This window comes from Hordeum vulgare, chromosome 2H (genome assembly GCF_904849725.1).
Source record: "Hordeum vulgare subsp. vulgare chromosome 2H, MorexV3_pseudomolecules_assembly, whole genome shotgun sequence".
Taxonomy (NCBI): domain Eukaryota; kingdom Viridiplantae; phylum Streptophyta; class Magnoliopsida; order Poales; family Poaceae; genus Hordeum; species Hordeum vulgare.
Genome location: NC_058519.1, coordinates 73688895 through 73701170, shown reverse-complemented (window position 1 = coordinate 73701170; position 12276 = coordinate 73688895). Strand labels below are relative to the sequence as shown.

At 46.2% G+C, this 12276-nt stretch overlaps 2 protein-coding genes across 2 annotated transcripts; both read left to right on the top strand.

Moving 5' to 3' along the window:
- Window positions 1–4287: 4287 nt before the first annotated feature.
- LOC123429629 (glycine-rich cell wall structural protein-like) lies at window positions 4288–5428 on the top strand. Its single transcript, XM_045113649.1, has one exon. It carries the CDS (start codon window positions 4320–4322, stop codon window positions 5205–5207), a length of 888 nt encoding a protein of 295 aa, XP_044969584.1. The 5' UTR covers window positions 4288–4319; the 3' UTR covers window positions 5208–5428.
- A 5451-nt stretch (window positions 5429–10879) lies between these two features.
- On the top strand, window positions 10880–12033 carry LOC123429628 (putative glycine-rich cell wall structural protein 1). Its single transcript, XM_045113647.1, has one exon. It carries the CDS (start codon window positions 10926–10928, stop codon window positions 11811–11813), a length of 888 nt encoding a protein of 295 aa, XP_044969582.1. The 5' UTR covers window positions 10880–10925; the 3' UTR covers window positions 11814–12033.
- The last annotated feature ends 243 nt before the right edge of the window (window positions 12034–12276 follow it).

Below are 12276 nucleotides of genomic sequence, written 5' to 3'. Positions count from 1 at the left end.
GTAGAGGGATAAACTCAAACCAATGATGTAAACCCCTTCTTTTTACCCTTGATGGCAACAACACGATGCGTGCCTTGCTACCCCTTCTGTCACTGGGTGAGGTCACCGCACGGTATGAACCCAAAACCAAGCACTTCTCCCATTGCAAGAATCATAGATCAAGTGGGCCAAACAAAACCCACAACTCGAAGAGAATTACAAGGATATGAAATCATGCATATAAGAGATCAGTAGAAACTCAAATAAGATTCATAGATAATCTGATCATAAATCCACAATTCATCGGATCTCGACAAACACACCGCAAAAGAAGATTACATCGGATAGATCTACATGAAGATCATGGAGAACTTTGTATTGAAGATCCAAGAGAGAGAAAAAGTCATCTAGCTACTACCTATGGACCCGTAGGTCTATGGTGAACTACTCACGCATCGTCGGAGAGGTCATGGTGTTGATGAAGAAGCCCTCCATATCCGAATCCCCCCTCCGGCAGGGCACCAAAACGTGCCCCAGATGGGATCTTGCGGAGACAGAAGCTTGCGGCGGCGGAAAAGTATTTTCGTGGATTTCTCCCATAGTTTTGGACTTTTCATGAATTTATAGGCGGAAGAGGTAGGGCAGACGAGCCACAGGGGGGCCACAAGCCTGCTAGGCGCGGGTACCCCTGGCCGCGCCTAGGGGGCTTGTGGCCTCCCCTGGTGGCCTCTGCCTTGGTTCTCACATCCCATGCGTATCTTCTGTTTCGAAAAAGAAAATTCGGAAGTTTTATTCTGTTTGGACTCCGTTTAATATTCTCCTCTGAAAAGGGTCAAAAACACGGAAAAAACAGGAACTAGCACTTGGCACTTAGTTAATAAGTTAGTCCCAAAAAAGATATAAAAGGCATACAAAACATCCAAAGTTTGAGAAGATAATACCATGGAACCATCAAAAATTATAGATACGTTGGAGACGTATTAGCAAGTAACATACCGATGGACAAAAGGAACAACATACGTGATTAACTGAATCCTTGACATAGAGGTTCAACCGATAAAGATCTTCGTAGATTATGTAGGAGCCAATATGGGCATCCAGGTCCCGCTATTGGTTATTGAACGGAGAGTGTCCGTCAGCATAGTTCTCGAACCCGCAGGGTCTTCACACTTAAGGTTCGGTGACATGTTGGTATAGTTGAGTTATGAATGTTGGTGACCGAAGGTTGCTCGGAGTCCCGGATGATATATCGTATCGCACGAGGAGTTCCGGAATGGTCCGGAAACGAAGATTGATATATAGGAAAATGGTAAACGGGTTCCGGAATTGATTCGGGCATTACCGGTAAAGTATTGGGAGTGATGAATGGGTTCCAGGGGTTCACTGGGACTGGCCACCCACCCCGGTGGGGCACATAGGCCTAAGATGTTGTGCACTAGACCCCGGTGGGCTGGGCGGCCAGCTCCTATGGGCGTATGCGCCTGAATTGAGGAGGTGGGGAGGAATCCAACTAGAAGGAGGACTCCTCCCAGCACCCTTACCAAACCCAATTGGAGGAGGACTCCTCCTCCTCTTGAGGCACCGTCGGCCAACCCTAGGGATTTTCCCCAGGGCGCCACCCCTTCCCTCCCTCCTATATATATTGGAGAGGAGAGAGGGTAGCCGCACCTAAGCCACGGTGCAAATCTATTTCCTCCTCTAGTTTGTTCCACCTCTAGATTGATTCGGTAGCGCATGGCGCAGCCATATCGGATCAGCTCCACTAACACCACCGCCAAGCCATCGTGTTGTCGAAGAACTCTTCTACTTCCCCGCCCCCTCTTGCTAGATCAATAAGGCGGAGATCGTCATCGAGCTATATGTGTGCTGAACGCAGAGGTGTCGTCCGTTCGGCACTAGATCGTGATTGGATCGCGGGACAACTTATGATTTGTATCGCGAAGACGTTCGACTACATCAACCGCATTTCTTAACGCTTCCCGCTTAGCGATATGCAAGGATATGCCGATCCGTTCTCCCCTCTCATAGATGGTCATCACCATCGATAGATCATGTATGTGCGTAGGAAATTTTTATTTCCAATGCAACGTTCCCCATCAGTTATGGCCGAGTCCAACAAATAATTTGGTAAATCCGGACCAATCACTCCAAGAATTGAATTCAAACATTTTGTCCGAATTTCCCTGATCGACCTGGCCGTCAACTACGTCGTTATCTTCCTCGATGACGGTCGACGTTTCTTTCTAGTGAAAACGAGCATCCAATCCTCTCGCTTGATGCAATCAGAAAGGGTTAACACAGGTAAACATACCTTAGGGATCGGACCGATCCAAGGTCGAACAACCGTCTTCGCCGTTGTCTTTTTCTTCACCAGAATCCGATCGCCCGAATGCATCTTCTTCGTTATGATCTGTCTGACTGAGCAAACCTCCGCCGGCACAGACTCAGGCGAAGTTTCAACCGGCAGCATCTCCTCGAGTCCATCCTCATCAACGTCACCTGCGAGCACCCAAAAGTGGTCGTCAAACCGCCGGCACTCATCATGTACTGGAATGTCAGTAAGGTAGATGCATACCTACGTATCGCATAGACCACTATCTGCTACGTCCGAGGGAAACCCTAGATCGATAGATCAGAAGACGGCGGCGCGCTTGTGTCGTCTCCCCCTTGGGGGCGTCATTCTTGGAGGTGTACGCGGCTTCGGGGGACCATTGGATGTTTTCTTCGGTGGAGCGGTGCTTCATCCTGCACATTGAAGGCGACGGATCGCGATGGCGTGGCGCCCTGGTGATTAGGCGTCTGGTGTGCGAGGATGGACTCGCGCGGGAGTGCGACGTTGTCTAGCGTCGTGGTGGCATCGACGGCAGCTAGACCGGGCAAGGTGGATGTGTTAGTACAGTTCTGAAGATGGATTGATGGCAGTTGGCGGCGGCGACCTTTGAGTGTGCGCCGGACCGGTGGGTGCCCCATACCCGGCAGGTGGCTTGGTTGGGGCATCAAGTCTTAGATGTTAGGTTTGGCTGCGAGGTCTGTTTGTTATTAGGCCCAGACTATCAGCATCCCGTCATCAACTGTATAGTAGTAGCGACATATGTTGTCTAGACGGTGGCTTCAGTCTTACTGATGTATTACTTTGTAAGGTCTTTGTGAATAATTAATAAAATGACTGCATGCATCGCTGAGATGCAGAGGCCGGGGATCTTCCTCCTTTTCTAAAAAAAATACCTACGTATCGCATGCAGTTGCCTCCGCTCGCAACGGCAGGATCAGTCTCCCAGCCGCAACCAGGAACAAATCAATCTCCAACCGAAGTCCCTGAGAAATCACCTCATCCTTCTGCAGATATCTGGCGGTGAGAATGTATCCGCTTATCATCTCTCACCGTCATCCATCGAGATTTTGGATGTAGGTAGAGCCGCCCTTGGCCTTCGCCTCCCCCGTCTCTCCTATGGGAATGGATCCGGTGATCTCGGCCTCTCGTGCGGCGAGGTTAGATCCGATACACTCCTAACTCAGGCGACGGCCGCGTAATCTCGGTCGGGAGAGGCTCCGGCGGGGGCGGCAGGGGCGCCCTAGTCGCCGCACCCGTCGCCTCCACGCCTGCCATCGCCACACCCGATCTAGGGGAGTCACTAGCTAGTTAAGCAAAAAAAACATATACTACGTCATTTTCTGTTGGTAATTATCAGTAAAAACATGTCTTACATACTGCAAGTGTACTTACTGTACATAGTCACTAGTTAAGCAAAAACATAAATCATTTTCTGTTGGTAATTAACAGTAAAACATGTCTTATGTACGGTAGGTGTACTTGCTGTACATATCTTGTTTTTCTCTTTATATATCCGCGGTGTTCATGATTGATAATGGTCAAGTGGCAGTCATTAAATGCAATGTCAAAGGATTCCCTATGATCCACGGCTTCCAGTTTACGCGTGCGTATCGAGTAAAGGCAATTCACGTTCTCTCATGTGGTGGAGAGAAAAGAATTACAGTAATCTGACTGTCAGGAGATGAAATCTCAACCAAGCGTCAGTACGTATCTTCTGACCCTTCTACAGCTCACCAGTTCTCACCAATTATAATTACCGATTAAAGAAAGATATGAACAGATTTGCATGATCGATGAATGCAGTGGCAGTGCAGTCAGTGATGCATGCTACAGTTAATTTGTCGTGGGGTCACTCAGTCAGTTCACAACCCAAAGCTCGCGCGCCTTCTGCGTGCATCCAACACTCATCATCCATCACCCATCCACCGGTCCACTGCTATATAAACCCACGCAGCCCTCTCTTATTTCGACACCCAACTCATCTCACACTACACCGGGCTCACACACAATGGCTGCTAGCACTAAGCTTGTAGCTCTTGGCTTCGTTGTCCTCGTGAGCATTGGATTCACCAATGCTTCGAGGATGCTGGCTAGCTCCTCGAGTGCCGGAGGTGGAGGCGGTGGAGGCGGAGGCGGTGGCAGCTCGTCGGGTGGGGGTGGGAGAGGATGGGGCCATGGGGCCGGAGGAGGTGGTGGCTTGGGATTTGGCGAGAGTACTGGAGATTCCAGTAACACGTATAACTTTGCCAAGGGAGCTGGTGGAGGAGGGGGAAACGGTGCTGGCGGTGGTTCTCAAGGCGGATCCGGATCCGGTTCCGGCTCTGGTGGTGGAAATGGTGTTGGTTCGAGTGGCTCGGCATCAGCCCCTAGTGGCAGTGGTTACGCCAACGCTGATGGTCAGGGTGGGGGCGGTGGTGGAGGTGGTGGTGCAGATGGGTCAAGCGGATCTGGAGCCGGAGATGGTGCTGGCAAAGGAGAAGGTGAGAGTGGCATAGCAACTGCCCCTGCTGTAGCTCCTTCTGCTGGTGGTGTCAGCTACTCTGATGCTGGCGGTGCTGGCACTGGCGGTGGTGGCGGCGACGGCGGAAATGGAGGTGGTAATGGTGCTGGAGGTGGACAGGCTGCGAGCGATGACACTTCAGGAGGCAATGCCAGTGGAAGTGGCAGCGGCAACGGTGGTGGCCAAGGCGGAGGCGTAGCTCAAGGTCCAAGCATGGGAGTTGGTTCTGGCTCAGGCATTGGGGGCGGACAGACTGGTAGCACTGGTTCCTACGGTCAAGGCTATGCCACTGGAACTGGTGCTGGAACGGGTGGCGGTGGCGGTGGCAGCAACAATGGTGGATCTGGCGGTGGTGGAGGTAGCGGATCCGGATCCGGCAGCGGCGGATACCCCTAAATTTTCTTTTTGAACAAGCTAGAATCGGAGCCCATCACACATAGTATCTTCATTTCACTACTATTCCACGTCACTTGTGTTTCTTTTTATTTATAGGGTTTTTACTAGGTGCCTCCTAATAAAGGACTCCATAATTCTAGTGGAAGTACTCAATAGTTAGTGGAGCAATCTACTAACATGTAATCACTACCTACAAATATGTTATGTTATGATTTCTGATATGTTTCGTTGTTAGTGTGAGTGCTTGGTTTGTTTCGTTGTTAGTGTGAGTGCTTGGTTACTCCTTCCGAACCAATATATATCCCTACCTAATGGTTGTTCTGATTGCCTTTATTTTTCTTCTCTATTGGGGATGGTAGCTGGTTTTTATGAGAAACGTAAGAAGAACAAAAGGATAAATTGCACAAATACGAGACCCAAAGCACAAAGCATTAGTAAGCCGTTAAAAATAATTTAGGCAAGCATGTACGCTCGACGACCTTGTAAAGAATTATATCTGGTTATTTTTCTATACGGCCTTGATCCAGCTTGTTTATGGATGACTCACGAAGTCGTACTCTCGTGCTTCTCTCTCAGTTTTATTTAATGCTATGTTTGTCAAGTCAACAAAACATCTAGTTGACATCTATGAAGCATCGATACTTTACAAATTTGTGTATCTTCGTTCAGTACTTTGCCAATATTCTGATACTCCAGATACGGCCTCGATACGGGTATCCCCGAAGTATCATATTTTTCTATTTAAAAATAAAATAAAAAGTGGCAATACGGGTACCTCCAAAGTATCGTCGTTCAATATTGCTTATGTTTTGATGTATTGTTAATCCGTTCATATGGATAGTGAACGTGTACTGTACTGATGTAATAGTTGAATAAAAGTGCTTGCTAAGGATGATACTTGTTGGATAAAATTGCTTGTTCATGTTGTTGGCTTGCTGCTCGTTGATTTTTATGGCGTAAAATTATGTGTCGATGTTGCTGCTGCCTCATATTGCTAGGGAAGAAGATACAAGTATGCACCATGGCATCTTTTAGCTTTCTTCCTCATCATTTGAGCATTATTGATATGTATTGCTTGTTGATTTTAATTATCATCATGTTCATGGATGATAGTTCCTATATATTTATCGTTACGAGAATACATAATTCAATGAAGGTCGTGCTCTTCATATCAGTATCAAGAAAAAAAAACGTTAGAAGAACAGTAGTACCCCCCCCCACCCCCCCCACACACACACATTATTTGGCTCACCCGTGCAATCTAAGGTTGCTTTTTATATATGTTTGTCATTTGACAATCTCAAGTTCTTAACTTTATAAGGTTTGTTGATTTTATGTTGTCATGTTAATAGGTATTACAGACCAAATTAGGTTGGGCAGTCTATTGCCGTGTTACCCCTTGATGATAGTGAGATATTTAAAATGAGAAACAAGGAGGCATGGAAGCAATTAGGCAACTAGTGGAACGGTTATTTTGATCTCATCTCACATATTTTATTATGTTAGTTTTTATTACATGGCATTCTATATTATTTATATATACTTGCCGTATCATTGTATTGTTGTTTTTAGACGTTACCGTATTTTGTATCAACATACCCGTATCATCATATCGGTGTGGCCATATCAGTGCTTCGTAGGTTGACATGTGGCTACATTATGATGCAATATTGCATGTGGCTACACTATGATGCACCACCGTGGAAGATGTACGTCCTGATTGCCTGACTCATCATGAAAGAACGATAACATCACATGTATTCCCCATGTTTCTTAATTTTTTGTTGTGGTTTTAGTTTGAATTATGGAACCGAGGTAGTATTGAACAAGATCAGGTTTACAAAAACAGCCGACTCGACGTTGGCCAAATGAATTCATTATTTGTCATAGCATGTTGTGTAACAAAATTTGTCATAGCATGAGCTTGTGCGACAAATATTTATCAAAAAAAATTTGAAAAGGCCATGGTGCTACCATTTTTTCCCTTTTTATTATATCACAGACCGTCCAAATAAGTGTATGCTTATCCTGCATCGTACTCCCTCCTCCCCAGTTTCTTAGACCCATATAAAAATGGACATTTTCGCTTCAAAGTCTGGTTGTTTTCAAAATACGCAAATCTAGCTTCCTTACAATAAATTTGTCTAATTTTGGTTCTCACAATGGAATCAAGAAAATACATGAGGGACATGCATGTAGCTAGCATGCATATGTTCTAGCGATCAAAGTCTTCTTTACCGCGCGCATCTTTGAGCTTCCATATACTTGTTGGCATATATGTGTGTATATGGGTGCAGAGATGTGTCTCCACTATAGGAAGGTCGGTCATGGAAAAAAATAGAATGCTAACACCATTTATTATACTTCCTTCGTCGTAAATATATGACGTTTTGATTAAACTAACAAAACGTCATATATTTAGGAATGGAGGGAGTAGTTACCAACCCTTACAAGACCAGCATTAGAAACTACTACCTCCGTCACAGTCTAGAAGGCACGCGCGTATACCTAGGTCGTTAATTTAACTTATATAAAATCTATTGTTTAATATAAAAATTATATCATTAGAAAATAGAACATCTAAAGTTTTTAATGATATATTTTTTGTAATATATGCTTATCATTAAGTTGGTCAAATTGATGACCGAGGTACATGTGTCGGACTTATAAACTGAGATGGAGGGAGTACTAGAAAATAGCACACGCAACCGACGGTGTAAGCAAGCCCGACATCGTCTTTAGATCTTTGGAAACTCTTGGAGTGAGGGTAACATTGTCATTGTTGACGTAGTGCTAGAAGGTCGTCGGTTGGAGACAAAAGATGTTGGCGAGGACGCACTGATGAGCAGATCTAGCTAGATATTGAACTATTGAGGCCTCCTCTCACTAGCTCTCTGACAAACCAAAACTTGCTATGCTTTAGCTGACAGAGAAGAAGACAATAAGCCAAAAACACGAACCGTCGTCGTCCACACCACCAAACAACACCATCAAAGACGACCTAGATGAAACTAGGACAAATATGGGAAAGCAGGGACAAATGGCACTGCTCGGTGTAGAGGGTTTGCTAAGGGTCTTTCGCAGGGTATTCGACAAAGAGGATATGCCTAGCGGCTCGTGGCCGACACTCGGCAAATTATGTGACAGATGGAAAACCCTGGGAATCACTAACGGAATTGTTTGTCGAGCACGGGTATTCGGCAAAGAGGATATGCGGAGCGGCTCATGCTTGCCACTCGGCAAACTAGGGACATGTGATAGCCCCTATGAATCCCTGGCAGAATTGTTTGTTAACCACCGGTGCTCGGCAAACAAGTATGTCGAGTATTAGTACATGGACACTCGGAAAATCCAGGTGTCACATGACAACTTGTGGTGCACTAGTTTGCCAAGCATCTCCGACAGACACTCGACAAAGGCAGGTGCAACGTGGCACCATCTTTTTCGTTAGCTGACTGTCAGTAATCTTTATGTTCCTCAGCGTCCCCATGCTGCACTCGACAAAGCCTTTGTCGAATAACTACAAACATCACTCGGTATACCTTGCTTTGCCGGCCAGGTATGCTGAAAGGCCTTTGCCGAGTACTTATCGGATTCATGTCTATCAACCATTACGCTAGATGACTTACCTAATTGGAAATGGTTTTGTAAATTACACGTGTCACTTTAATAATTAAAATATTCATACAATCTCTCACTTGGCCTGTGTAGTGACACGAAGATTGAAACCTTTAAAGATCGATCGTGTCAATTAAGATGCGGGAGGGGCAATGGATTAACATGCTAATCTAAATCATTAAAGAAATTCTCATGAAAATCCAGGTAATTTTGATCTCACGGGATCCGGTCAATGCTGGTTTTGAGTGGATCTATTTGGGTCCGGTCTACATTTGCTTGTTCATGTGGTGTTAGGTTATATCCTTCCAATCTAAACTTCTCTCCATCAACGACGCTTGCTATTCTAGTGTGTTGGTATTTTGAGGACTTAGCAGGACGACTTTTCAACTGCATACTATAAAAAGGTGTATCCGGCTCTGGTTGGGGAGGGGCGATGATGACAGCGTCATTCATCTCACTCTATAGTGTTTGTAGTCGTCGATAGGTGATCTATGGACCTGGTTGTAAAAACTTAACTTCTGATGTTCTTTGTACTCACATGATAGATGATGAATAGATGAAAGTTTTTATTAAAAAAAAAAAGAAAAGGATTTGCTAGTTAGGATCTCGCATGCAGGCATATAAAGCCTAGGGTAGGTCAACTCTCGGAGTAGCGAACTCGAAGTGTGTAGTACTACTATTACAGTACTACGTCGTCAAATTTCTGAACTTCGAGACGCGTTAAAGTGATAAACCCTAGGTCGCCGCAGTTAGCTTTAAATCCTACGAGTAGCATGCAATTAATCTAAGTCAACACTCTCCTTCGTCGTCTACCAGAAGATTAACTCCACTCGTCTAGTGGCTATATAGCGTGGGGCTAGCTGGAGCCTTTTCTCAAACTGCATGCACCGACGGCGAAGACCGCATGCCAAAGTTCATGTGCTTGTAGTTGTAGGAACTAAGATATAGGAGTACTAGTGCTAAGGTAATGCATGCAACTTACGGTTTAGGTGAGTCAATGTTTCCTTTTACGGAAATTATTAAGTTATTACTCACAAGTTAAGCAAAACCATACATCATTATTTTCTGTTGGTAATTAATGAACAGTAAGAATTGCCTTACAAACGGTGTATATACTTACTGTACGTATATGTTGTTCCTTTTGTTATATAAGGAGTAGATCCGATGTTTTCAGTTTTTCATGATTGATGATGGTCAAGTACGGCATGCATCAGTGCAATGTCAAAGGATTCCCTGCGATCTACATCTCCTAGACAGATCTTTGGGATCCACGGCTTCCAGTTCATCCATGGGCCACTGTGCAATCGATCGTGAGGTCATAAATACCGAGCAAGGGAAGTCACGTTCTTTCATGTGGCGGGGATAGACGAATCTCACGGCGCGATATCAATTTGTACTTGGTATTTGCGACCCGATCTTTTATGCCACCTCACCTCCATAGTTATCCTTGCATATGCAGGTAGGGTACACGAAGTACTAAGGTGTGAACTTTTTGGTTCAGCATGTAAGAACCAATCTAAATAAAGGTAACTCACACGAAAAATCATAACAGAGAAGTTTTCTAAAGGTTTTTGTAAAACTTAGGGTTTGTAGGCAACCCAAAACTAAACTAGATTACATGTGTTTGCCCAAGAAAGCGCATCATCAGTATCGATCAGAACAATAGCCATCATGGTTGTCAAATTACATGCGGTCGTATATCAAGAGAAGAATTAATTAATCTGTCTATCAGGAGATGGAATCTCAATTCTCAACCAAGCGTCGATACTACGTATCTTCACTCTTCAGACCCTTGTACAGCTGACCAGCTGTTCTCATCAACTAATTACCGACTAAGTAAATACTCAGAGTCGGTTCGTGAAGAGATTTGCATGATCGATGCATGCAGTGCAGTCAACGGTGCATGCTACCGTGATTAGAGAACTTGTCATCAAATCACTCAGAGTCGGTTCACAACTCAGAGCGTGCGCGCCTTCCACGCGTGAGGTCTAGCACTCATCATCCATCACCCATACATGGCTTCCGCTACTATATATATCCACGCAACCCTCCGTGCTTTCCACACCCAACTCATCTCATCCTACACCGAGCTCACTCACAATGGCTGCTAGCACTAAGCTTGTAGCTCTTGGCTTTGTTGTCCTCGTGAGCATTGGGTTCACCAATGCTTCGAGGATGCTGGCTAGCTCCTCCAGTGCTGGAGGTGGAGGCGGGGGAGGCGGAGGCGGTGGCAGCTCGACAGGTGGGGCTGGGAGTGGATGGGGCCATGGGATCGGAGGAGGTGGTGGCTTGGGATTTGGCCAGAATACTGGAGATTCCAGTAACAAGTATAACTTTGCCAAGGGAGCTGGTGGAGGAGGGGGAAACGGTGCTGGTGGTGGTTCTCAAGGCGGATCCGGATCCGGTTCCGGCTCCGGCGGTGGCAACGGTGTTGGTTCGAGTGGCTCGGCATCAGCCCCTAGTGGTAGTGGGTACGCCAACGCTGATGGTCAAGGTGGGGGCGGTGGTGGAGGTGGTGGTGCAGATGGGTCAAGCGGATCTGGAGCTGGAGATGGTGCTGGCAAAGGAGAAGGTGAGAGTGGCCTAGCAACGTCCCCGGCTATAGCTCCTTCTGCTGGTGGTGTCAGCTACTCTGATGCTGGTGGTGTTGGCACTGGCGGTGGTGGCGGTGACGGTGGAAATGGAGGTGGTAATGGCGCTGGAGCTGGACAGGCTGCCAGCGATGACACTTCTGGAGGCAATGCCAGTGGAGGGGGTAGCGGCAACGGTGGTGGTCAAGGTGGAGGTGTAGCTCAAGGTCCAAGCATGGGAGTTGGTTCTGGCTCTGGCATTGGAGGCGGACAGACTGGTAGCACTGGTTCCTATGGTCAAGGCTATGCCAGCGGAACCGGTGCTGGTACGGGTGGCGGCGGAGGCGGTAGCAACAATGGTGGTTCTGGCGGTGGTGGAGGTAGCGGATCCGGATCCGGCAGCGCTGGATACCCCTAAATTTCCTTTCCGGACAAACTAGAATCGGAGCCCAACACGCATTTCTAGTCTCTTCATTTCACTATTTCACACTATTTGTGTTTCTTTTCATTTATAGGGTTTTTACTAGGCGCCTCCTAATAAAGGGGCTCCATGATTCTAAGGGAGTACTAAGTAGTTAGTGGAGCAATCTACTGAGATGTAATCGCTACCTACATGTATCTTATGTTATGATTTCTTATATGCATGTTAGTCTGAGACTCTGAGTGTTTGCTTACTCCTCCAAGCCAATATGGTAGCAAATGGTTGTTATAAAACAGGTTAATGGTAGTTCTGGACTTCTGGTTGCCTCTTATTCCCTTCTCTGCAGGGGGTGGTAGCTGGTTTGGCTAGCATGGAGTGCGTGGCAGTTTCTATGAGAAACGAAAGCGGAAAAATGAACAGAGATTAGACTAATACAGTTATACAGAGACCAAAGCCCAAA

Coding starts and splice junctions, on each gene's coding strand:
- LOC123429629 (XM_045113649.1), top strand. CDS start 4,320: ATGGCTGCTAGCACTAAGCTTGTAGCTCTTGGCTTCGTTGTCCTCGTG.
- LOC123429628 (XM_045113647.1), top strand. CDS start 10,926: ATGGCTGCTAGCACTAAGCTTGTAGCTCTTGGCTTTGTTGTCCTCGTG.